The 26084-nt window shown below is 34.6% G+C and overlaps 3 protein-coding genes and 1 long non-coding RNA gene across 4 annotated transcripts in view; 1 reads left to right on the plus strand and 3 right to left on the minus strand.

The window, feature by feature from the left end:
- Positions 1–3292, minus strand: part of LOC111420812 (very long chain fatty acid elongase AAEL008004-like) — a 43007-nt gene extending 39715 nt beyond the window's left edge. The window contains exon 1 of the mRNA XM_023053857.2: positions 3206–3292. The gene's annotated coding sequence lies outside the window, so the exon portion shown is untranslated. The remainder of the gene's footprint in view (positions 1–3205) is intronic.
- On the minus strand, positions 1137–18724 carry LOC111420816 (pancreatic lipase-related protein 2-like). Its single transcript, XM_023053861.2, has 9 exons — positions 18252–18724; positions 17927–18195; positions 17522–17875; positions 17347–17467; positions 5962–6364; positions 5708–5908; positions 4009–5656; positions 3206–3340; positions 1137–1717 (listed from the first exon to the last, which is right to left on the minus strand). Exons 1-7 carry the CDS (start codon positions 18406–18408, stop codon positions 5581–5583), a joined length of 1581 nt encoding a protein of 526 aa, XP_022909629.2. The 5' UTR covers positions 18409–18724; the 3' UTR covers positions 1137–1717; positions 3206–3340; positions 4009–5580.
- LOC111420817 (small nuclear ribonucleoprotein polypeptide A'-like U2A) lies at positions 4371–5569 on the plus strand. Its single transcript, XM_023053862.2, has 4 exons — positions 4371–4454; positions 4516–4663; positions 4719–5074; positions 5131–5569. Exons 1-4 carry the CDS (start codon positions 4373–4375, stop codon positions 5316–5318), a joined length of 774 nt encoding a protein of 257 aa, XP_022909630.1. The 5' UTR covers positions 4371–4372; the 3' UTR covers positions 5319–5569.
- A 4241-nt stretch (positions 18725–22965) lies between the features above and the next one.
- LOC111420822 (uncharacterized) lies at positions 22966–24250 on the minus strand. The gene is made up of 2 exons (XR_002707130.2): positions 23235–24250; positions 22966–23179 (listed from the first exon to the last, which is right to left on the minus strand). It is a non-coding gene; the product is annotated as an uncharacterized lncRNA (long non-coding RNA).
- Positions 24251–26084: the final 1834 nt, after the last annotated feature.

Genomic DNA, 26084 nt, shown 5'->3' on the forward strand with positions numbered 1-26084 from the left:
TTACACCGTATTTTGCATAAAGATTTGGGTCTTAAGGCTTATAAACTTCAGTTAACACAAGAACTCAAGCCGTCCGATCATCAACAACGTCGTGTCTTTGCTGATTGGGTCGTTGAAATGCATGAAAATGATCCGGAATTCCATCGAAAAATCATCTTGAGTGATGAGGCCCATTTTCACCTCGGTGGCTTCGTCAACAAGCAAAATTGTCGCATCTGGGGCTCGGAAAACCCAAGAGTTATTGTTGAAAAGCCTCTCTATCTTCAACGTGTGACTGTTTAGTGCGGTTTATGGTCCGGCGGAGTCATTGGACCTTACTTTTTCGAAAATGAGGCTGGAGCAACAGTTACGGTGAATGGATTGCGCTATCGAGAGATGATTAATGATTTTTTATAGCCGGAATTGGATGGTATTGATGTGGACAACGTTTAGTCCAGTCCAGCGTCGATTCAAGACCTCAAAGATGGAATTCGTGAGGCTATTGAGGACATAGGGCAGCCACTTTGCAATTTGGTTATGGAAAATTTCATGGAAAGGATATTGTCCTGTAAGCGTGGTCATTTGCCTAATGTTATTTTCCACTATTAACGGCATACCTTCTTCTTTATAATGAAATAAACATCCGATCATTTATACTAAAAAATGGCATTTTTCTTTGAATATCAAAATAACACCTCTTATTGGAAAACCCTTTATATACAGGGTATCCCGAAACTCAACGTTAAGCGGGTACCGGGCGAGAGGCCAACCTATATCTATATTAGTTTGATTGAGTTAAGGTTGAAAGAATTTATATCTATTAAGTTTGACACACGATTTCTAAGAAAAGGAGTAATACAACACCATTGGCAAGTTATTTTAAAAGATGGCCTGTTTAGTCAAGTTTCCAAAATGATACAACACTTGTCACTTTTTTTTTCATAAAATATATTATTGCCTGTTTTTCTGCAAAGGACACGTTATTTAAAAAATTCATACTTTCGTATGCTATTTGTATTTACTCTTTATTTCCTCTTAACTTTGTTAGAAGATGTGCCACTGAATATTTACGCACTACAAAATGTGATTTTAACAAGATGGTTGCCTTTATGTCTTGCAAAAGGACTGTTTCAAATAAGATTAACCTAAAAACAAAATGGAACAAAAGGAATTATTAATTTATTTATTAGTAATTTTATTGCATTATTTTCTTATAATTAAAGCAAATGCTTAAATTGTTTATACAAGCTCTGCATCGTCGCAGAAAAGATCTCTTTACTAGTTCTGCATATATAATTATAATTGAACTAAAACTATTTAGCATTAACATTATAACTAATATTTAACCTAGGACTAGAAACATTTAGGTTTCGCCATGAGTTTCTCAAGACTTCAGAACAAGAGTTCAAGAACACTACAACTTCTAGAACATAACTTATATCTAGGATATAATTTATTGATGGAATCCTTCTTAATTTTCCTGCAAGTGTCTGGATCCAATAGAATGTTCATCTTGTCCTCGTATACCTTTCTGTCCATCACCACGGTGAAATTACCTTTATCTGCAGTCAGTTCTCTCTCTTACACTACGTAACACTTTTATCACTATCTGTCCAGTTAGATTTTGGTGTTTTTGCTGTTTTTAACACACTTGCGACGTCTTGGTACCTGATTTTTTATTTTGGCACTTGTTTTGACTACCATCAGAGAATAAAACTTCTGTACCTATGGTGCAGTGCTAGAATTTGAATTCCCGATATGTATTCTATGGTAAGCTTATACAATAGTAATAAACAGAATATCAGAATTTAATCAGCAAGGATTTAATCATATTAGATTTTACGGACAAGAAAATAGAATCTGTCAAGAAGGATAAACAAAAAATCATATAACAGTTCTTATCGAAACAACTCGAGGTAATAAATATGTAAATGTTGCGACTGACGGAGTTGGTGCAATTACAGGGAACAAAGTCTTATTGGTCTTTTAAACAGGTAATTTTTTATAATGAAATCGATTAATATTACGACTTTTATATTTCAACATTTTCTTCTCTACAATTTTGACGTCGTGCCTCAAAACGTGTACGTACACGTTTTGAGGATCAATCAAAGAAAAAATATTTGAAAAATCATAAAACATTACAAATCCGAATGAGGCCGCTATTGACATCATGGCTATGTCAAGACCAACCTTCGTTTCGATTGCGAGACCCCACTCTAAACAAACCGGTCAATTCTGTTCAGGCTATCATATTTTCAAGAAAGCTGGTCGGGATTATTAGCGACTCATCGTGAATTATATCTACACAAAAAAAAACAAACGTCAATCTTTTATTCTTGTGCAAACATAAAGACCGGTTGTTATTTTAGTTTTCGTCCCTTTCTGGAGTATCATTTCTTACGGGGTCGTTTTTATTCCAATTTATTTTAGATCTCACTCCAAATATAATTTGTTGTATAAAGAACATCAATCGCAAATAAGTTTAAAATCCTGAAATAAATCACAAATATGTCTAATATTTTAATTGTCATTAAAGATACAGGGGTAGCAAATAAGCAAAATACCAACTATATCTGTCATATCGGTTATAGGATTTGGAGACTAGTCCTTCTTATATCCCAGTTACACAAAATAGAATTGTATATCGAAACATTGACAAAATCGATGTTATCTGTTAACGCAGCCTTCATTGTTTGGGTTGCGGTGTATACGATAAGAATGGATGTATAGATTGGATACTATATTATATACAGAGTTTACCTAATTTGGGTTCCAGACCATACCAGCATGGCTAGAAATCAAATGGCAGATACTTCTAGAGATTTAATCATTTCCAATAAACTATAATGATACTTAAAATAATTGGATGTATTAAAATATTTTGATTTTACAACATGTTAATCAATTTCATAACAATTTTTAACGCAATTTATTGCACATAACAAAAACAAATTATTAAAATTAGAGCAAATAATGCAAATTAGAATACTTCCTCTTTTAGCAAAACATGTTTCTTATTTACTTAGTTATTTTGATTGTTACCATAATATAATTATTTTTAAATAAAAAAAGTTTTTACCGGAAATATGTAGAAATATCAACAAAACACGTTCATTATCGCCCTCACTAATAGAAAATATGAAACGACTGGCGTCAATTATCGTTAAACGACATACATATATTTATTTGTTAATATTTATAATTTCAATTAAAAAAAACTCACGTATCAACAAGTCCATTCCCGTTTGACCTTAATCCCATAAATCCATTTCATCTCTTCGAAAGCATCGGTACCTTCTTGCGATTTTTCTTTCGCGATGACCTTGAATAAACGGCAGCCTTCAAGGTGAACAAGAATCTGTCGAAAAAAAGAAGATAATTTCACCTTTGTACCACTATTTTAGTTAATAGACATTTTTAAACGCCTAATCATCCAACTTTCAACACTTTACGCTAACCATTTTGGTTATTACATCAGATTTAAAAAAATAATGCAGTAGAAATAAAGGGCTAGCCACAGATGTTAGTGAACTTGTTGTTGATCTTTTCATCTCGAATTCTTTCTTTTCTTTTTAACGGGTACTTCCCCACTGGAATTACAAGAAACCTGTCTGGGGCACTCACCCAGTGTAAAAAGCATAAAAAAGTTTCCACAAAGTGTTTCGCCCAAAAAGGAATTTTAAAAATAATAAAATTAAACTGCAGGAAAGGGTTCCAAACTTGCTTGGACTTCGTTATTGCGTTTTTATTCCAACCTCAACGATATAATATATGGTGTTTTCTAAAATTTTTAAGATGAAATAAAGAGATATGTAAACAACAAACAAAGCAATATACAAGATAGTATTCAAATTAGTTACGTGTTTTGTGTTTTTAGAGATGAATTAATGGTTATTTATTGATGTTAATTTGGAACTTATAATTCGAAAAATAAGTCAGCTTTAGAGGAAAAACACGGAGTGTTATTTATGTAATATAAAGTTTCTCTGAATTTAATCGCTATAACAAGTACTGAATTAAGCTTACCTTTTAAAGTAATTGAATGAAGAAATTGCGGGTTTTGAAATGTGAAACTTGCAGATTCCTGTCACTTTGTGTTTACATATGAAGTTAGTTATAGAAAAATAATTAAAACTAAAATATTCTATTATTATTTGCGAATCTAAGATTATAACATTAAAATAGAAATTAAAACTATTTGTAATATCTCAACTTAATAAAAAATTATCGTATAATTTATTTTTATTATTAATATTAAGGAAAAAAAAATCCCCTAAAGAAATGTTTGGGGGAATACAAAAAAAAACATTCTGTCAATGTCAATCTATCAAAACCAAACAAATGTGTTTTTAAATTATCTTTAAACGATTCTAAAAGTATTTCTTAAAAAATGGTAAAACTAACTGCGGAATTAATACAAAACTCATGGCAGTATATAAATCCGGTAAAAGATCGTGAATTAAATTTACGAGGTAAGCGTCACTTTCTTATAGGTTATGTTAGAAAAACTTAACCTCAATCACATTATTTTAGGATATAAAATCCCGGAAATTGAGAATTTAGGGGCTACCGGTGATCAATTCGACACGATCGACTTCTCCGAAAACGATATCCGCAAATTGGATGGATTTCCATATTTAAAACGATTAAAATGTCTATTAATGAACAATAATCGTATTGTGTAAGTTCCATTAAAATAAAAAAAAAACTAATATTTTTATAAACTTATTTTTCAGTCGTATTGGGGAAGGTTTAGAAGAACACATCCCTAATTTAGAGTCGCTTGTTCTTACTGGCAATCACATTGAAGAATTAGGCGATGTTGATCCGTTAATTCCATTACAAAATTTAAATAGTTTGAGTTTGTTACATAACCCGATAACGGCTAAACCTCATTATAGGTTTTATGTGATTTATAAATTACCGCAAATTAAACTGTTGGATTTTCGTAAGATTAAATTGAAAGAACGGGAGGAAGCTAAGGCTTTGTTTAAAAGTAAAAAAGGGCGGGAAATTCAAAATGAAATATCTAAAAGGGCAAAAACTTTTGTTCCGGGCGGTAATTTGTCTGGTACTACTATTAAAAATAAAGGTTGTTTATTAATATTAAAAAAATAATGATAATTTATTAATTTAAAATTTGTTTAGGACTTTCTGCACAACAAGTTAGCAAAATCCGAGAGGCTATTACAAAGGCTAGTTCTTTAGAAGAAGTGGAACGATTACAGAAATTATTGCAATCTGGTCATATACCAGGTGATAATAATCAGAATGGTCATTCGTCGGATTATGAAATGATGGAAGTAGATGGGGGCCAAAAATTTACAGTTAGGTAATTTTTAAGGTTTCTTTGATATGGAGAATTTTTAAGTTGATGAGAATTTTTTACTACATAAAGAGTGTGTTTTGTGTTAATTTTTGTTGAGGTTAGGTCGAGAAGCGATATACAAAAAGTTAGGTTTCTTTTTTGTGGGATTAAAAATTTATATTTTTATCAAAATTTTCTTTTGGGATGTCATAAATTTTTCGTCTTTGGATTTAATTAATCTCCTCCTTCTTTATGCAAAAATAAAATATTTCTTTAATCTTTGGGCATTTTCATTTATCCTTTTTTAGCAACATAACCTCTCCTTCAGGTTTATCAATTTTTACTTCATTTCCAAAATATCGCCATCTACAAAAAAATATTAATTCGAAATTAAATTAAGTTCTAAATTAAACAAACTTATTTCCAAACATATCTAAAACTCCAACATCTTGAACGATAATTTCATTGGAATATTTTAATGTTTCATTTATCGTTTCGAATTCGAAATGGAAATATTTTAAATTAACTTGCATTTTTTTTAAATCCGGGTTTAATGACTTGTATTTAGTAGCGCTAATTTTGTTTAAAACGATGTTCCTCGTTACTAAATCAGTTAATCTAAAAGGAAAAGATTTTTATTTTGTTTTAAAAAGTATCTGTATAGACATTACTCGCAATTTATTTCAAAATTTGGCCGATCGTTATCATAATTCAGTTCAACGATTAATTTTCCCAACGTTTGGGGTGTTTTCGGCGATAATTTGACATAAATTTGTATTTGACTCCCACAAAAAGGATACGAATCCCTCGTTGCAAAGTACATAACTCCATTTCCTTTGGCGTTTTCGCCAAATTCACCCAAATCGTCTCTATAAATCGGATCGATGGCTAATGGATCGTTGGGATTTTGTAATCGGGGAAAACATTGTCCTTTTTCAAACGATGGAAGACCTCCGGGACAATCGTACGAAATAAATTTACAGTCGGAATGTTGCAATTTTGAGTTTAGAGTTTCAAGGAATAATGTGAAAGCTCTTGCATGGCTACAAGCCGTGTCGGAAGTTAAAGTTTTATCTAAAAATATACAGGCTGTCTCACGTAACTGGTTCGTTAGAACTTTTTCAGGTTCCACTATTCGTAGAGATTTGAAATTTTGGTAGCATGGGTTGTTCATTCGGAACATTCGATCTAAAATATTTTCAAGATGGCCGCCACTTCTGGTCTACCGGAAGTAGACCATAACTTCGTTATTTCAAATGGAATGCTATAGTTTTTATGGCACCTTTTAATTGTACGTAAAAAAATATGTTGACTTTCATAAAAGTTTTTGGTACCTAGCGTTTTTCGTTTACGGGTTATTTTGGTTTTAAGGTTTTTTTGGCAAATTTCACCATGCTCTTTAAAACCCTATATCCCAGCCAACGTTAATTCAAAAAAGCTTTAAATTGGCACGATTACTCTTCAGATGCTCTCAAATAGATTGTCATATATTGTGTTAGAGTATCTTATACAGGTGGTCAAAAATTGAATTACCGTTTCTCCATATTCAATGGGGAGAAAGTCGAAAATTTTAAATGGAACGCCCCATATTTTATTGGCCTACACGAAAGGGAATTTAATTCTCTACAATTTATCTATAAACATTCCTATATCTATTTATTGTAGTTTCTCTCATATTCGTAAATTTATCAAAACATGCAAGAAATGCAGGAAACGGTTTGTATTTTTATTAGAAGGCCATGACATTTGTACTATTAACACATTACTAAGACATTACTGTCGTATGATGTGTAAGGTGTTAATAAATTAAAGTTCCAATAAACTATAATCATTTACTAATAAAACGGTGCTTTTAGATACAATTCACGTTAACTAGCTGCGGACGGTACAACGACTAGATAAAAAGTAAAAAGTGACATGGCCGCCGATACAAGTATTTTTATTTACCCGTAACGCCATCTATTGTTCCATACTACATTCCTCCCTTACAATGTAAACAAAAATAAGAACACAACTCATTTTCTAAACATTAATTGTCTCGGAAACGAACAGGTATTTGTCGATTTCTTGGTGGGTTTCGTCTTGATATCGGTGTAGACTCTTGTGGCTTGGTAGGGGTTGGTGCTTGTGTATTAACAGGGGTTGAACATAATTCTGTCGTTACCTCATTTGGAGATACTTCGATTCTTGGTTCATAGTTGATCTCCGTCGGAACTTTGTCAATGGTATTGTCACGTGCAACTATCTCATTTGACGAACTCCTTTCCGGTTCTGTCGTGTATCGATGTCGCATCTGATCTGCATGTTTTCTCTTCGGGATACCATTTACATCAACCAAGTAGGAATACGGACCTGATTGTTTTAATATATTACCGGGCGTTGATCCCTTGGTTAATGGGTTGTTTATCCATACGGGGTCGTTTAACTCAAAAAACTTTTCTCTGACGTGTTGTTTGTCATAATACATCTTTTGTTTTAATGATTCATTATCAAGTTTTCTACCTACATCTGGTTTCAGTTGGTCAAAAATAATTCTTGCTGGTCGACCGAACATTAATTCACTGGGAGTCCTTCCTGTTCCTCGTTGTGGAGTATTTCGGTAAGACATCAAGAATTTACATAGTCTATCATGTAGATTTAAATTTTTGTCACTACTGTTTAAACGGTCTTTAAAGGTTTTGACCACTCTTTCGGCTTGTCCATTTGATTTTGGATGGTAAGGAGTTATTCTCACATGTTTAATACCTTGTGATATACAAAAGTCCTCAAAGTCACTTGACACTAACTGAGGCCCATTGTCTGTGACTAACGTCTTTGGCAATCCAAATCGCGCAAAAACACTTTTCATCACTTTGATGGTCGACGCTGTTGTAATATTGTTCATTTCTTCAATTTCAATCCATTTTGAATACGCATCCACAATGATCATCCACATTTTCCCTTCGAATGGTCCTGCAAAATCTAGATGAATTCTAGACCAGGGTTCCGGTGGTGCATTCCAGGGGTAGAGAGGTAAGTATTGAGTATCTTGTTTACTACTTTGACATGTTTGACACCCTTGGACATATTTTTCGATATCTGCATCTATGTTTTGCCAATATACATGTAAACGCGCTATTGATTGCATTGCGGTTATTCCTGGATGTCCATCGTGAAGCATTTTGAGCGTTGGATATTGAAGGCTTTTGGGAATACATATTCTTCCCTTCCACAAAATCAGGTCTTCCTCGTATGATAATTCTTCTCTCTTTTCATAAAAGGATCTTAATTCAGGTTTCACTCTATGTTTGTCTGGCCAATGATTCTTAATATATGGAATCAGTTGACGTAAAATTTCATCTCTTTGGATGTGAATCCGAATTTCTTTCTGTGTCATAGGCATATTTTTCACTCTTAAATGAAGTAGATGTCCATATTTAGGCAAACCAATTTTTTCATTCTTCGTAGTTTCCGTTTTCTCCTTCAGTGGTAACCTAGATAAAACATCGGCTGTCTGATTTTCTTTTCCTGGTTTGTAGGTAATATCATAGTTATAGCTATTTAAAATCATAGCCCATCGCAATAGACGATTGCTAGCGATCTTCGGTGTTTCTCGATTCGAACTAAAAATCCGTTCCAACGGTTTATGGTCTGTTTGTAATATAAACTGTCTACCATATAAATATTGATGGAATTTAGTAACAGCATAGACTACTGCCAATGCTTCTTTATCTATCGTGGAATAGCGGTTTTCCACTTCAGTAAATGTTCTGGACGCATATGCTATGGGTCGAAATGAGTTGTCAGGCATCTTATGCCATAATACTGCTCCAGCTCCCTTATCCGATGCATCACTGCTTACGTATAATGGAAGTTCTGAGTTATAATGAACCAAAGTAGCTTCATCAGTTAAGCTGTCTTTCAAGTCATTAAAGACTTTATCGTCATTTGGAGTCCACTTCCAAACGCTGTGTTTCTTTAAAAGCCGGTGTAATGGCACACACTTAATTTGTAAGTTTTCTATGAACTTTCCGTAATATGTTATCAATCCCAGAACTGATCTTAATTCGGACATATTTCGTGGTGTTGGCATGTCCTTTATTGCCTTAACATGTTCTGCGGTTGGGTGTAATCCAATTTTATCTATTTTATGTCCTAAAAACTTAACTTCCTCCTGTAACCATGTACATTTTGTTTCCTGTGTTTTAATTCCTGCTTCTCGTAATCTAGCTAATACTTGTTTAATGCGTTCAATATGTGTTTGTTTGTCTGGTGCTGTTATCAGAATATCATCCAGATAACATACAACACCTGGTAATCCACAAAGTATTTGATCCATAGTTCTTTGAAATAAAGACGGTGCAAATGAAATTCCAAATGGAAGGCGTTTATAAGCATAGTAGCCTTTATGTGTTGCGATAACCAAGTATTTTCGACTTTCAGGATGTACAGGTAATTGTAAATAAGCATCCTTTAGATCTATTTTTGAAAAATGTACTCCTCCGCATAATTTTGAAGCTATGTCTTCAAAACGGGGAAGTGGATAGTTGTCTACTTGTACATGTTGGTTTATGGTTACCCGGAAATCACCACATATCCGTATATTGCCATTTGATTTAACTGCTACTACGATCGGGGTAGCCCACACTATGGGAGTGTTTGTCGCGTTAACTGGTTCTAATACTTGTTCTTTTACTAACCTGTTTAGTTCTGCAGTCACTTGTTCTTGTAAGGCCAATGGTACTGGTCGTGGTCTGAAATGTTTGGGTTTAATGTTATCGGGAATGTAAATTCGTGCCATATGTCCTCGGATAGTACCAACTGTTCCATCAAATAATCCACTGTGTTCCTGTAAAACTTTGTTCAAAACACCATCCAGTTGTTTTGGAATTATTTCTTTGCTAATTTTAGGCTGATCGTCCTTTGTTTTGTTGTTTGTTTGTTTTAGGGTACAGATTCGTGCACCTTCTGGCATTGGTAATTTAAACGCTAAGCACCAATCCAATCCAAAAAGTGGTATGTCATCTTTCTTGGTCACAACTAGTGGCAACTCTTTTCTTTTGTTAAACGCCTCTACGATAACTTTAGCAGTTCCTAGAGTTTCTATTTCCATATCTGTGTATGCAACTAAATTGTCTGTTGTCTTTAATATCGGTTTTCCTATCTCCCTCCAGAATCTGTTTCCTATTATTGAGTACTGTGCTCCCGGATCATATAACATTTCCTTCTTTACGTTGTTAATTTTCACATCTAACATTACCTTTTTGGCGTTTTTGATATTGCAAATGTCTGACGTATTTGAGCTTGAATCCGTCCCACATTCGTGTTCTGGTTCCCTTTGTACCTGCCTGGTGTTTGTTTTTATTTTTGGAGCGCTAATGTTTCCACTGGAGATGCAAACTCTCGCAAAATGTCCCCTTTTTCCGCATGCTGAGCATGTTTTTCCCCTTGCTGGACATTCGTCCAACGAAAGATGTTTTTCTTTTCCGCAAAATAAACATTGTTTGTTGGTTGATTTATGTGAAGGTTTAGTTGTTGTATAGTTACCCTGCGATTGTGGATTTGCTTTATGTTTGTGTGTTTTCCAGTTTACTCTACATGTTTGTGACGAATTTTGTTGTTTTAAATACGACGTTAATTTTTCTGCATGTAAGCTGGCTTGTTCCAACTTTAAAGCGGTTGCTTCTACTTCCGAAAACGTCGAATCGTTGTTGGGGTGTTCCCGTATTAACTCTTGTTGCCATGCTGAATTATTTATTCCGATCACTACTTGATCCCTTAAGCGTTCGTTTAAACCAGCGGCAAAATCGCAATTCCCAGCTAATCCACGCAAGTTTGTAATAAATTGTGTTACTGATTCGTTTTCTTTACGATATCTCGTTGCAAATGTAACGCGTTCAGACAAGACGAACGTTTTCTTACCGTAATACTTATTTAGAACTTCTACCATTTGCTCATATGATTTTGTAATTACACTTTCAGGTTTATAATAATCTACAAGCACCTTGAAAGCGTTTGCTCCTACTTTGGATAACAACAAGTTCCGTGCTGTGTCATCGGTTGTCTTTACGCCATGTATCGCCAATTCCACCTCAAAACGTTGAAAATAATAATTCCATTCTTCCTTTTCTTCATTAAAATTCTCAAACTGAAAATTTTTATGTTGTTTTCGTTCTTGTTCTGTGTTCATTTTGTACTAAATCACGTTTGTTTGTTTGTTTTCCACGTTTTAACTGTTTTTTTTTTTTTTTTCGACCACGTGTCCGTTTACCGCGCACCTGGTTGTTTGTTTTCTGTTTTTCCAGTTTTCCTCGTCGCCAATTTGTCGTATGATGTGTAAGGTGTTAATAAATTAAAGTTCCAATAAACTATAATCATTTACTAATAAAACGGTGCTTTTAGATACAATTCACGTTAACTAGCTGCGGACGGTACAACGACTAGATAAAAAGTAAAAAGTGACATGGCCGCCGATACAAGTATTTTTATTTACCCGTAACGCCATCTATTGTTCCATACTACAATTACTATTTGTACTATTAACTACGATTGATAATCTTTTAGAGTACTAGCTTTTACTTACCAAAAATAACAAATAGAAGATCAAATAAATGAAACTATTAAAACAAAAAGTTAATGACAAAAATTAGATTTGAATAAAAATATAAATTTATAATATAAATTTGTTATTAAATTGAATTTGGAAATGCAATAAAATACATACAATAAAATATTTATTTCGTTGTCTTCATCACTAGTCACCGGAAATATGCGATGTTTTTTGGTCTCGATATATCCAGAACTAAGAAATTCTTTATCAATTTTTTGAAATTTTTCCTTGTGATGGGCGTTAGGTTAGGTTAGGCATCTCTCATTGAAGTGTTCGACACGTCCTGTCCAAAAGTTTATTACATTCGCCATCAATACAAAATAAATTTTAAATATTGGCTTTGGAATAATTTACCATGATGTTCAATGACTTACACCCGTCGTCAAATGTAACTAATGACAACAATAATACAAACATGGACCAAAAACTGTCAAAATTCCATAGCTTTCTAATAAAAAAACCTGCATTTCGTGCATGTTTTAATAAATTTCGCAATATGAGGCAAACTACAATAAATAGGTATGGGAATGTTTATAGATAATTTGTAGAGAATTAAATTCTCTTTCTGATAGGTTAAAAAAATATGGGGCATTCCGTTTAAAATTTTCGAGTTTCTCACCATTGAATATGGAGAAATAGTAATTCAATTTTTGACCACTCTGTATAAGATACTCCGATACAACAAATGACAATCTATTTGACAATATCTGAAGAGTAATCGTGCCAACGTAGATCTTTTTTGAATGAACGTTGGCTGAGGTATGGAGTTTTAAAGAGCATGTTGAAATTTCCCAAAAAAAGCTTAAAACCAAAATAACTCGAAAACGAAAAACGCTAGGTACTAACAACTTTTATCAAAGTCAACCTATTTTTTTACATACAATTAAACGGTGTAATAAAAAGTATACCATTCCATTTAAAATAGCGAAGTTATGGTCTACTTCCGGTAGACCGGAAGTGGCGGCCATCTTGAAAATATTTTAGATCGAAAGTTCCGAATGAACAATCCATGCTACGAAAATTTCAAATCTCTACGAATAGTGGAACCTGAAAAAGTTCTAACGAACCAGTTACGTGAGACATCCTGTATACAGGGTGTGTCAAATGTCTGGACTGAATAGCCAATAACTTCGCCATTTGTGGTTTTAAAGAAAAATGTTTCAAATACAAGTTTCTACCTTATTCGTAGCGCATTTTTTTGGCAATATTTGCTTGTATGTATTGTTTTTTATTTCGTTGCTATGGCAATCAAAATTGTTATTTTAAATGGGATGCATATGGTTTTTTAAGATATTTTGATATAGGACAAATCCTTCTGTGCGATGAACATATCAAATCATAGGGTATGGGTGTTTAAACTGTCAATTTTTTGACATTTAAAGCTGTCAACGGCGTTATTTTTACTTTGATTGTAATTTACTGATTTAACATTTTCCGACAACCATATGATTTGATATGTTCATCGCGTAGAGGGATTTATTTTCTATCAAAATATGCAAAAAAGAAAACATGCATCCTATTTAAAATAACAATGTTGGTTGCCATAGCAACGAAACAAAAAACAATGTACACAAGTAAATTACGTCAAAAAATACGCCACAATTAATAAAGAATTTTATATTTAAAACAGTTTTCTTTAAAACCACAAATGACGTAGTTATTGGCTATATTCTAGATATTTCACACACCCTGTATATTTCTATTGGAAATCTTTTATATTAAAAGACTTTTTAAGTGAGGGTAAATTCTCAATAACGAGAAAAATGTAAGAAAATTACAAAACAAGAAGATAAACAAGCCTTATGACTCCAAAAAAATGGAAAAACCACTGTTCCAGAAGTATTGGTAAAGATACAAAGTCTCCTGTATGAAAACAATTATCCTCAAACCGTCGAGGTCACTTGCTGTCTAGAATCTTCGGAAGCTGACGATTTTGTGGATTGAGACAATAATGTCTTAATTTTTGCCATCGTCGCCCAGAAATAGCCTAAGAATACCGGGAATTTCATATAACTCGGAATACAGGGTGTTTAAATATTTATAGGAGTAGTACAACAGTCGAAAAGTGTTAATAAACATGGATCCGAAAATCAACCGTTCTCCAGATACAGGATGTTAAATTTTTTTGGAACTCTACGTTTTTTCTTTCAAACTATAACTACTACAGATTTGATACTTGGCAAATCGATACAATATGAAACTGTCTCTTTTTTGTGAGTAGTATGATGTTTCCATTGCTTCCAGTTGGACCAGAAATGAAAATAAATACCACTATTTTTCAGAAAATTCAAAAATTTGATTTAACAATTGGTTAGATAGCTTAATTCTAAACAACATTAATTAGAAAAAAATTTTGTAATCCATAAGATTTCAGAGAAAAAAAAATTTTTTAAAGTAAAGTATAGAAAAGTTGAATTGACACAATGTAATACTAATACTTTTAGTTTTTATAAGTTTCATAAAACTTACAAGTTTATAAGCATCATCAATACGAAGCGTTTTACTGAAGATGTTCAAAATGTCGACCAGCAACATCGATACAGTTTTTTTCAAATAACCCGTAGTTTTTACGAATCTGTAGTAGTTATAGTTTAAAAGAAAAAAGGTAGAATCCCAAAAAATTTGAACATCCTGTATCTCGAAAACGTTTTCGAGTGTAGTACTACCCCTATAAGTTGTAACAAACCATCCTGTATATTAAATTGCGTTTTGTATAATTATTTTGCTTAAGTCAGCTTTATCGCGTGAGGCGTTGATGCGCCACCGAGTTCGACTCGGGGAGTCGAGTACCAACTACCAAGGTAGATAGAAGCTACAGTCTTCCCCTTGAGTTCGCTCCATTTCATTTTATTTTTAATTTAAATTCTCAATACTAAATTCGGAAAGGCTTCTAAATACGCTGGTGGTTTGTGCTGGGTAATTTGCTAGAGAAATCGAATCCTCAGATCGAAATTGTGCCTTGAAGCCAGTTCCTGAAGCGTCCGAATCCTGGTGGAAGAGCGTCGTCGTGGCGTAGAATAAGTAAGCATAATTAATTACTATTGTTCTTGAAACTCATAATCATCGTTAGTATTTGTATCCATAATTAATGTTCCGTTATCTAAAATTTGTTCAATTAGTTTTCTTTTTTCTTTAATATTTTAACTTAATTTTTTTTGGTTGATTAATTTTTCTATTTTTTTTATATATTTTAATTTCCTTAATTTAATATATTAATATTTTTTTATATAAATTCTTGTTTCGTATTATTTCAATTTCAACACAAGGGCTACGATCCTCCCTCTTTTTACTCACTAACTTCTTAAACCGTTCGGCCAAGTACGTAACTTGGCTGGTGGCAGCATCTTAAAAATCTTCTATAATTTTTTCTCTTTTTCTGTAAGTACACGCTACCGTACTTCTATCTTTTCCCGTCCGCATAACGTTGGTGGCGGTGTTCCTTCCCTCCGCCTACATTACATTGGTGGCGGTGGTGTTCTTTCCCATCTACATTACGTTGGCGGCAGCGCCCGTTACATTGGTGGCGGGTGTCCCTTTCTTCCTCTAATATTACAAAGTATTTAAACGTTGTTTTAAAACACCCTGTATATGTATGCTGTAACCATAGTTACGAAACTGCTATGCACCCACATAAAATGCAACATAACTTAATAGTACAGGTATCAGATAGTTTTGCAAAGGTAAAGTTTTGCTTGGAAAAGGTGATGTCCTTATGATAACTTTCTAAAGAGTCTAAACGTGTTTAAAGACAGCTAAACCCATAGTAACAGTGCTAGTGTAAAACTAGAAGTAACACTATACCTAGAACTAGAATCATTTGGGTTTAGCCGCACCTCTCTAAAGACGGCTAATCCCGAACGATTCTAGTTCCAGGTCTAGTGTTAGTTCTAGTTTTACACTAGCACTGTTACTATGTACCTAGATCTAACACTATACGTAGAACAAGAACCATTTGGGTTTAGCCGCACGTCTCTAAAGACGGCTAAACTAGAATGATTCTAGTTCTTGGTCTAGCGCTGCATAACAATTAAAACTAACATATTAAAACTTGACATATTGCATTTTATGTGGGACAAAGTCAAGGACAGTAGAATCTAACAGGACTGCTACATGCATTGTATTTTTGTAGCCCACTACGGGTTGGTTGCCCGCACTCTACGTCACACTATTTGCCACGCCCTGTTAACTGTCATTCAGTACTATGCGTTTGCTGTGTGTTTTTAGAGATTTAGAGGTTACATGATAGACATTAATACGTCTAAAAAAATAAAACTTCAAAAATAATATGAATACGTCTACGATATAACCTCTAAAACCACAGCAAACGGATAGAGCTGGGCGTGGCAAATGGTATGACGTAGTTTGCGGGCAGGTTGTCACAACAATGGATGTAGCAGTCCTGTTAGATTCTACTGTCCTTGGGACAAAGTAAGTAGGTACGTTCTGGTTTCTATGGAAATATATTTTTATATAGCAGAACAGATAGTTGAAAATATGAGCTGGGTTTATCTTTATCTCTTTATCTTCTTATCAAGATATCCCTCTAGGTCGGTTTCGAACATTTTTTCCAAGAAGCCATCTTTTCAGACGAAGTCCAAGGTCTATAGAACATAAGGTTACCCAATACCGATTCTCCTCCTCTGAGAGGCAAGGTGGGTCAGTGACGTAGCTGGTTCTATGAACAACACAACACGATGCGAAGTTTAAATATTTTATATAGACTCTTTGATTATATATAATATGGATTGAGCTAACTGAATATATCTACTAACAAAAATGTTGCTCAAGGTGAATAGACGCAGATGGAAAGCGATAATGTGAAAGTGTAACAAAGATAGATATATTATATGTCAGTACGCTTCTATATCTATCTCACTTCTATCAGTACACCCATTATATGGCAGTACGCTTCTATGTCTATCTCGGTTCGATCACCTTGCGCAAGCTATCTCTCTCGTTGGCTCAATCCATATTATATATAATCAAAGTATAGACTGTACCTGGACTGTATCACAGTATAGGCTATCTTTTATTCTGACTGTATCGAACCAGTGACGTCAATCTGCGGGGTAATAATCGATATTACAGAGGCATAGGGAATTAGGTAACCTTATGTTCTATAAACCTTGGACGAAGTCTTTTGCTTCAGCTGTTATACGCATTCTCATATTTATGTTTTGCCTTTCAATAAACGGTTTTACCATTGACAACAACTTATTAAAAGTATTGTCGCTCATGCGAAAATGTCGGAAGTAAAGACGCCAGAAGATTAAGCACAGTGTGTTAATTAATTATCGTACCCGACGTCATCATTGCAAGTATGCAACCAATATCACAGTGCAATATGCGATTTGCTTATGATGCGTATTGCACTGTGATATTGGTTGCATACTTGCAATGATGATGTCGGATCCGATAATTAATTAACACACTGTATGCTCTAGATTTGATATTACTTTTTCTTTACCAAAATGTGTAACAACTATTGACGGATGCCTATCAGTACACCCGGGTTGGTCTTGACCACCATTAGCAAAGAAATCCACATGTCCTATTGGCTCCCATAAACCAAAACCATCTACAAAAACCTGAAAAAAAAAACGTTTTATTATTTTTAAACAAAAAAAAATTAAACGTGTTACTGGGCTCGAATCAGTGTGTAAAGCATCTACAAATACAGCATCATCTCGATCTAATTTTTTCGATTTTTCCCTTAAATTGTTTAACCTAAACAATGGTCCAGCAGCATCTAATCCGGTTATACGACCGATTAGGATATTTTTGCTTTTTAAATATTCGGAAGCGCATCCGGCTACGTGAGCACCCAATGAAAACCCAATTAAATGTATCGCTTTATGCGTTAAACCATTTGTTATTAAGTCGTTTAATAAAATTCCTAATTGTCGACCAACAATTTCAGTATTAGCTGCTGCTGTTGCGTATTGAGGCCCTTTTGCGCCATTCGACCAGTCCATTATAATCACATTACAATCATACTAAAAAAATTCTAATTCATTTAATTTAAAATACAATGATATTTATTTTACCAATTTTAAATAAGCATCAGTTGCGTTTAAACTATTTAAGTTGTTCCATATCCCCATATAACCGTGTATTAAAACTTTTAATGGATTTTTATAATCGAATTTGGAGTCATAAATCGATTTTTGATTATCATTTAAATACAAAATGTTCGGTTGTGAAAATTGGATTTTTTTATTGAAGAGATAAAATTTAGTGTTTAAAACGTTCGGATCTTGAGGTGATCTTTGTAGAGGAGACCTTGGATGAGGCAATTCGAAACAACCGACAAAATCTACAAATAAATAAATTTACTTAAATCAACGATAAATAAATAAAAAAAATAAATACCGTAACAAACTTTTCCGATATTGCGAGTTCTATTTCTTCCAATGCCAGATAATCTTTGTCGGAACCGCATACCAGGTCGATCTCTTACTCTGTGTCCACAGCAATTTATAAAAATAATTAATAAAATTATTAATTTAATTAAACGTTGTTTAAACATTTTCAATTTTTATTCAACTTGATTGTGGAGTGCAAAACAACTTGTGCGGATTTAAAATCCCACGTTGTTTGTGTCCATCGCAACTCGGCCAAAACTTTCACTTTTTCTTTTCGTCCAGCGATGCGGAGAAATTGGGTGATAATAATCACGTAATACACCAAAATCATTAAAAAAGAAACTTGGTAAAAAAACGATTTATACTTTAAGTGAAAAAATCGAATATTTTCTTAAAAATGATGTTTTTGAGGAAAAAGTTATAAATTATAACTTGAAGACTACTTTTATTAGAGCTTTAACACCTAACTATTTAGTTGTATGGGCTCAAGTAGTCAATATAACACATTAACTTAGTGATGGTGGGAGGTGAGTTGCGTACAACTTTTTTCTGCACTTTAATGCAGGCAAAGGACGAGTTTCGTAATTAAATGTGCACAACTGATTTCAGTTTCTAGATAAAAATTACTCAATAGTATTCACTCATTGTAATAAAAAGAACAGGTATAGTAGAAACCACGAGAGCTGGCAGTGACAGATCGCTTAAAAATGGTATGAATCTTTGATTATATATAATATGGATTAAGCCAACGAGAGAGATAGCTTGCGCAAGGTGATCGAACCGAGATAGACATAGAAGCGTACTGCCATATAATGGGTGTACTGATAGAAGTGAGATAGATATAGAAGCGTACTGACATATAATATATCTATCTTTGTTACACTTTCACATTATCGCTTTCCATCTGCGTCTATTCACCTTGAGCAACATTTTTGTTAGTAGATATATTCAGTTAGCTCAATCCATATTATATACAGGGTGTCCCACCTAAGTTGCCTCGGTTCATAGCCGAATTATGATTGAGTTTTTCAAAAAATGTTTCAAATAAAAGTTGAATCGAATCATATTGTACGTATTTTAAAATTAGTTTCAGTAATGGCGGACTTCCGCTTCTACCGGAAATGGATATCAACTTTGTTATTTTAAATGGAACATCCTGTATATTATTGCATTTTTGGATTCCTCGTGAAATTTCAATGGTACTTTGTTAAGGATACCTTAGGTCTAACTGGTATCGTTTTTGAATTATATGACGATTTTCGAAAAAAATGACATTTGCAGCATCTTATAAATTTGGCAATATTGCCGAAACTGTGAAAGCTAGAAAGATTTGGTTTTTTGTTTTGGATTAACAGTAAAACAGCACACGTTTGCTAAAATTATGCATTTATATTACGGAGTTCTTAAGTAGGGATCTGTAATTTTCGAACTTTTTAATCATGGATAACTTAATTTTTTTAAATGGAACAATATATGAGTTTTTGCATAACTGGATGTAAAATTTAATTTCCTTTTAGTTTTATACAGTTATCATGGTGTCTATCTTCAACGGTTTTGGAGATATTCCCGATTTTTCAGTTTTTAACGATAGATACGTATTTCGCAGCGCCGGCCACCTTCCCCTCGCATTTTACCAGGCTTGGGACTGGCAGAAATATTACTGGCATGCTTAAAAAGTTAAAAAACACAACAAGACCACTGGAAACAAAACACAAATAAAAAAACACTATTGCATCAAATGTTCAAAATGTTGTCCGTTTTGTTCACTACATAATAGAAATCGTTTTTGTAAGGAGTTTTGCACATTTCTGAGAATTTCTGGTGTGATTTCTTGAAAAGCTCTTACAATGCGTTGACGCATATCGTCAGGAGTAGTTGGTGATGTCTCATAAACCTTGCTTTTAATGAAACCCCATAAAAAGAAATCGCAAGTGGTAAGATCTGGCGATCTCGGAGGCCATCTAACAGCGGTCCGGAAAGGACACATCCAAATACCGACGTACTTGGGCGGTATTGTGCGGTGGAGCACCATCGTGTAGGAACCACATCTACTAACGAATAGCTAGTGGAATATTTTCCAACAGAACGCCCAAACTATTTTCTAAAAATTCTAAATAAATCCTACCCGTCAAATGTTGATTATGAAAGAAAGGGCCTATGATATGCGTTCCAATGACACCTGCCCAACGTTCACTGACCATCTGTACTGGCTATGCGTTGCAAGGAATCGATGGGGGTTTGTTGTATTATAATAATGACAATTGTGACGATTCACAAACCCATTTTTGTGAAAGGTAGCTTCATCCGAAAACATCACCTGTCCGAAAAAATTGGCATCAAGATTAGTTCTTTCAATTGCCCACTGACAGAATAACAGCCTGCTTTCGCAATCGCCTTCAGTAATTTCCTGGTGCAACTGGATTCGATACGGATGATAATTATATTTTCTCAAAATCCTGTGTACCGAAGATTTACTGATGTTTGTCCTCCTACTTATTTCACGCACACTAGATTCTGCATTTTCTTGCACAGCTAACAATACGTGCAAATGGTTTTCATCCGTAAGTACGGAGTTATTACGGTTGCGCTTAGTACGTTTTACGGATCCAGTATTTGTAAATCTTTCCAGATATTGTTGTGCGTAAAGTCTTGACGCTAACAAAGCGTTCTTGTTATATTCGCCGAGAACGAAAACCATATCGACTATTTCTTTCCGCGTATGTGACATTTTTAATTATTATGTTAACAAATAATACTTTGAAAACCAGTTCTAATGCGTAGAACACTAATGACAGTTCTAATGCGTGGAACAGTAATGACAGTTTACCTAGTTTGTTTTCCAAGCCTACTTCAATTTTTAATAGTATTGCAAAGCGTCCATTTCATTTTACCAGTCCTAAGCCTACTTCGCAATACATATCTATTGTAAAAAACTGAAAAATCGGGAATATCTTCAAAACCGTTGAAGATAGACACCATGATACCTGTATAAAACTGAAAGGAAATTAAATTTTACATCCAGTTATGCAAAAATTGGTATATTGTTCCATTTAAAAAAAATAAGTTATCCATGATTAAAAAGTTCGAAAATTACAGATCCCTACTTAAGAATTCCGTAATATAAATGCATAATTTTCTATTAGCAAACGTGTATTCTTTTATTGTTAATCCAAAACAGAAAACCAAATCTTTCTAGCTTTCACACTTTCGGCAATATTGCCAAATTTATAAGAAGCTGCAAATGTCATTTTTTTCGAAAATCGTCATATAATTCAAAAACGATACCAGTTAGACCTAAGGTATCCTTAACAAAGTACCATTGAAATTTCACAAAGAATCCAAAAATGCAATAATATACAATCTGTTCCATTTAAAATAACAAAGTTGATATCCATTTCCGGTAGAAGCGGAAGTCCGCCATTACTGAAACTAATTTTAAAATATGTACAATATGATTCGATTCAACTTTTATCTGGAACATTTTTTGAAAAACTCAATCATAATTCGGCTATGGACCGAGGCAACTTAGGTGGGACACCCTGTATAATCAAAGGTATGAATCAAGATATGAACGTACGACTTAGATTATTTTACCACATACATTTAAATGTAGGTTATGTCAGTAATGGAGGTTATATGTCAAACATTGTCAAAGATATTATTTAATGGTTTTCCTTTCAAAGAAAACATTTTCGGCTTGTGAAGACACTAACAGATTCATGACAACGCTCACAAGACGTTTCGATTTGAGGTTATAATTATAGAGTGACATCCCTTAGAAGAACAGACGTACTTTTTCGAAGTGGCCATTTGAATTGTACAACAGACATATTAAACTAATGCTATCTCTTTCCAACACACATTACTCTCTAGCGGTTTGTGAACTACGTATGGCATTTGTAAGAGCGGAAAATGATGATTTACTGCCAGCTCTCGTGGCGTCTATTATACAAGAAACTTATGCCGAAATCGATCCAACTGGAATATAACCCACCTAGAAAGCTAAAGAACCTAATCTAATAAAAGCATAACTGGAAAGCAACCCAACTTCAAAGCAAGTCAACCCAAGTCATAGAAAAATTATATATATTATGTATATAGAAGGTCATCTCCCCACTATTTTTTGGTACAAGCGCTCCCAAGGGGATTGTGAGGGAACTAATTAAGTTAAAGCGCGAAATTTAAATATAGGTATTTCTATACCGGTTTATACCATTACTTTATTTTGAAGAGGTAAAGCGCATTTTCCAAATAAATAGGAAAAAATATTAATTTAAAGTTTTCCCAATTCTCTCATTGGCTGAGAGCTGGATGAGAGCGCCAATTTATCTATCGGATAAACTTATCAAGAGGTGGTAAAATGGCCCTAACTTATTTAAATACTTAACTAAAGGATATAAAACACTAAGCCAAAAGAACGTAAGGAAGAAAATTTGCTTATACAACGGGGTTATCTTATCACACTAAACGACAAAACAAAAATGTGACGTTTGCTTTCACCTCTGAGTTTGACGTTACACATAAATTTTTCTATGGTTACAAGCGCTTTGTTTGTGTAGATAATGCAGATTGCTGCAAATTCAGTCTACAACGTCATCCAGTGGATTGTGAGGGTACTAAATCTCGGTCTACATTTTTATAGTAGTAAGATTGCACACCATGACCCAAGTCAAAAAAATGGTATCGAAATATTTTGCAAATTGTTAGAAAAACAACATGAATATATTTATACAGATTTATTTAATTTTTTTATCATTTTTATAATAGTTTGCAAATCATAGCCTCACTTAAATCATTCGTGTTATTCATTAATTTCTTCGTAGTCTTCACCTCTATCATGTTCATGAGTAATTATCAAAACCCCTTCTTATCATCAATATCCTGCAAACCATTTCTTTTATCGGACTTCCACTTAATCTCTTCCTACAATCAACACTAAAAGACGAAATATAGATTAACAATATTTTTTCTAAAATAAGTTAGTTCTTACCTTTGGTGGGCAAGGTGGTGGACAACATGGGGCACAGCAAGGAGAACAGCATGGTACATAAACGCAAACCGGTGGTGGAGAGGGACATGCTGGCGGGCAACACGGTGGACAACCTGGTGGACAGCACGGTGGGCAACAGGGTGGGCAAGGGGCGCAACACGGTACGCAAGGAACGCAGCAAGGGGCTGGCTTTGGTGGTGGGCAAGACATCTTCAATAAGATCAGTGAGGTAAGGACCGTAAGGTAAACCAGAAAATTTTGAAATAATTTAAAAAAGTCGAGAGCAAAAGATACGCGTGTTTCTTGAAGGAAGGTGCGAAAAAAACTAAATGATTTTGTTGTTATTACCCAGGGATCTTTTTAAATTTTGTTTTTCCAAAGTACTTTGATCGAATTATATTTTTGTGTATTTATAGCCTCCTTTGAAATGAAATAGTAAAACAAAAATATTATGTAAATAAACACATTTGACATTAATTTTCTTTTTGACATCTCAAAATTTAAAGTTAAATTTTTAAAGTTAAAATAAAAATACAAATAAAAAAATGTCGCATTACGAACCATGTTGCCAACCAGAACCACCGCCAGTTTTGGCACCACCTGGTGCTCGTATCTGTTCAATGATCCCCATCCCTGTTTGTCCTGGTCCACCACCACCAGTGTGCCCTTTGGATCCCATTCCAGTACAGTGTTGCCCTGAGCCTGTCTTAAACATAATTTATCCCGTAATACCACCCTGTATACCGACGTGTCCCATTTGTCCACCACCCTATCCACCAAAGGTAAATAATAAAAATTACATCTATAGATTTTTTTATAACACTTTTATTGATTTTTTTTCTAGGGTTATCTTCCATGCAAACTTTAATGGAAATGTATGAATTTATGTTTATCTGAAACGTGAAAAAAAGAATAAGATATGTTATTTTTGTTGAATATTAATGTAAAAAGGGGATTTTTAAGTATGTAATTTTTTATTTTGAAGTTATTAAATGTGATTCGACATTGATTTGTTATTGATTGTTAGAATTATATCATTAATAATAACAAGAAGGAACATTTTTATCTTAAAGTTCTTCAACGATGTTTTCAACCACTCTTCGAGTCCTAAAGAATAGAATGGTTTCATAAAATCATCTCCTACCAATACAGAGAGAAATCTAAATGTTGACTCATAAACTGGCTCTAGAGGAGGAATGTTAGAGATCAATTGGTTATAAAATGGAATATTTCTTATCCAAAACTCTTCCATTAGTACCTATTTTATGCCGTCAAAACCAGATTGTGAAAGTGCTTATAATTCCAGAAGAAAGCTGCACTTCGGTGAGATTTTGATATGTTTTTCGTCAACAGCCCCAATACAGGTTGTCACAAAAAACTGGAACTGTGTTCGTTTTTGTTGTATGATGTGAAATTTTACTCTATCGTTGTCACTGTGTATACAGGTTGGTCCATTTAACGTGAGACAAGCGATTATCTCGAAAACGGTTCATTTTACATAAAAATCAACCAAATGAAAGTTGTTCTGTGTGAAACCATATAACGATAGAATTTTTTGACTTTGACCTTATTTTCAAGGTCATGTGAAGGTCACGGCCAATTTTTTAAATGGTACCCTATGTTTTTGATTGCAAAATCTAAATCTATGGATAAAAGTAAAATAATTAAAAAAATACACTGTTGGAAATAATTCACGAGCACACCTGTATAATCTGAACGCGTGTGTCTAGCGCAATAAAATTTGGTATGGAACTAGTACTAAAGTAGTGTAACTTACTCTTACATGGAGAGCGGCACAACTCTGCTGGGAGGAGAAACATCAAGAGCGAGAGTATCCCCCGTGAGCTTCGCGTACCATCGCTACACGACGTGGCATGGAGTCTATAAGTCGCTGTATTGTAGCAAGAGGGATGGCCAACCATGCCACCTCAACTCGCCTCCATAGCTCTTCAACGTTAACCGAGGAAGCCGGATAACGTAGAAGTCTCCGACCAGCCATGTTCCAAACATGTTCGATTGGATTCAGATCCGGAAAACGAGCTGGCCTAGGAAGCATTCCTATACAGTGCTCTTCCACAAAGGTCTGTACAATACGCCCGATGTGCTGTCCTACGTTGTCGTGCATGTATAGCAGACCTGGGAGCCGCTGAACGTAGGGAAGCACAACGGACCGTAGCACCTCATTTACGTATCGTTGACCCGTCATGGTCTGCTATACACGCAGCAGACGTGTACGTCCACCATGTGTAATAGCACCCCAAACCATAATGCTCGGTTGTCGGTGGATAGGGCATTCTTGCACGCACTGCTCGAGTAGACGACCACCACGTCTCCGACGAACTAAAATTCGCGCATCACCGATGCTCAATTCGAATCTTGATTCGTCGGAAAAGCGTTGACCCATTCGTGACGTATGCTGCGGTGCTCGGATGTTACTGGAATCCGCTGTTTCGCATGACGCACGCGCAGTCCACTATCTACCAAACGCCGCCGTACAGTTCGCGTAGTGAGTGCACCTTCCCCTGCCGGTGGCCAAACAGCTCCAAGTTGCCTTGAGGAGGACTCACACAACGCTAGAGCGCTGAGCACAAGAGTGCGATCCTCGTGTGCTGGGGTCACGCAGGGCCCTCCCGGCCGCGGCTGAAGGTACCTACGTCCTACCTCAGACCATTCTCGCCATACCCGTTGCACTGCCGATAACGACCGGTCGAGACGACGCGCAATTTCACGGAACGATACACCCTCAATGTGCATACCCTCAACCATTCCTCGCTCAAACTCGCTTAAGTAACGCGATCGCCCATCCATTGCGCACAGAGTACGATAACAATGTGGTTCCTCACACCACAC

Source organism: Onthophagus taurus, chromosome 2, assembly GCF_036711975.1.
Source record: "Onthophagus taurus isolate NC chromosome 2, IU_Otau_3.0, whole genome shotgun sequence".
Taxonomy (NCBI): Eukaryota; Metazoa; Arthropoda; class Insecta; order Coleoptera; family Scarabaeidae; genus Onthophagus; species Onthophagus taurus.

Excerpts from the sequence above, each read along its gene's own strand:
- LOC111420817 (XM_023053862.2), top strand. The coding sequence starts at position 4,373 with ATGGTAAAACTAACTGCGGAATTAATACAAAACTCATGGCAGTATATA. Across the intron at positions 4,455-4,515 it reads TCGTGAATTAAATTTACGAG|GATATAAAATCCCGGAAATT; the intron begins GTAAGCGTCACT and ends ACATTATTTTAG. Across the intron at positions 4,664-4,718 it reads ATGAACAATAATCGTATTGT|TCGTATTGGGGAAGGTTTAG; the intron begins GTAAGTTCCATT and ends CTTATTTTTCAG.
- LOC111420816 (XM_023053861.2), bottom strand. The coding sequence starts at position 18,408 with ATGTTTAAACAACGTTTAATTAAATTAATAATTTTATTAATTATTTTT. Across the intron at positions 17,876-17,926 it reads CTGATGCTTATTTAAAATTG|TATGATTGTAATGTGATTAT; the intron begins GTAAAATAAATA and ends GAATTTTTTTAG. Across the intron at positions 17,468-17,521 it reads TACACACTGATTCGAGCCCA|GTTTTTGTAGATGGTTTTGG; the intron begins GTAACACGTTTA and ends TTTTTTTTTCAG.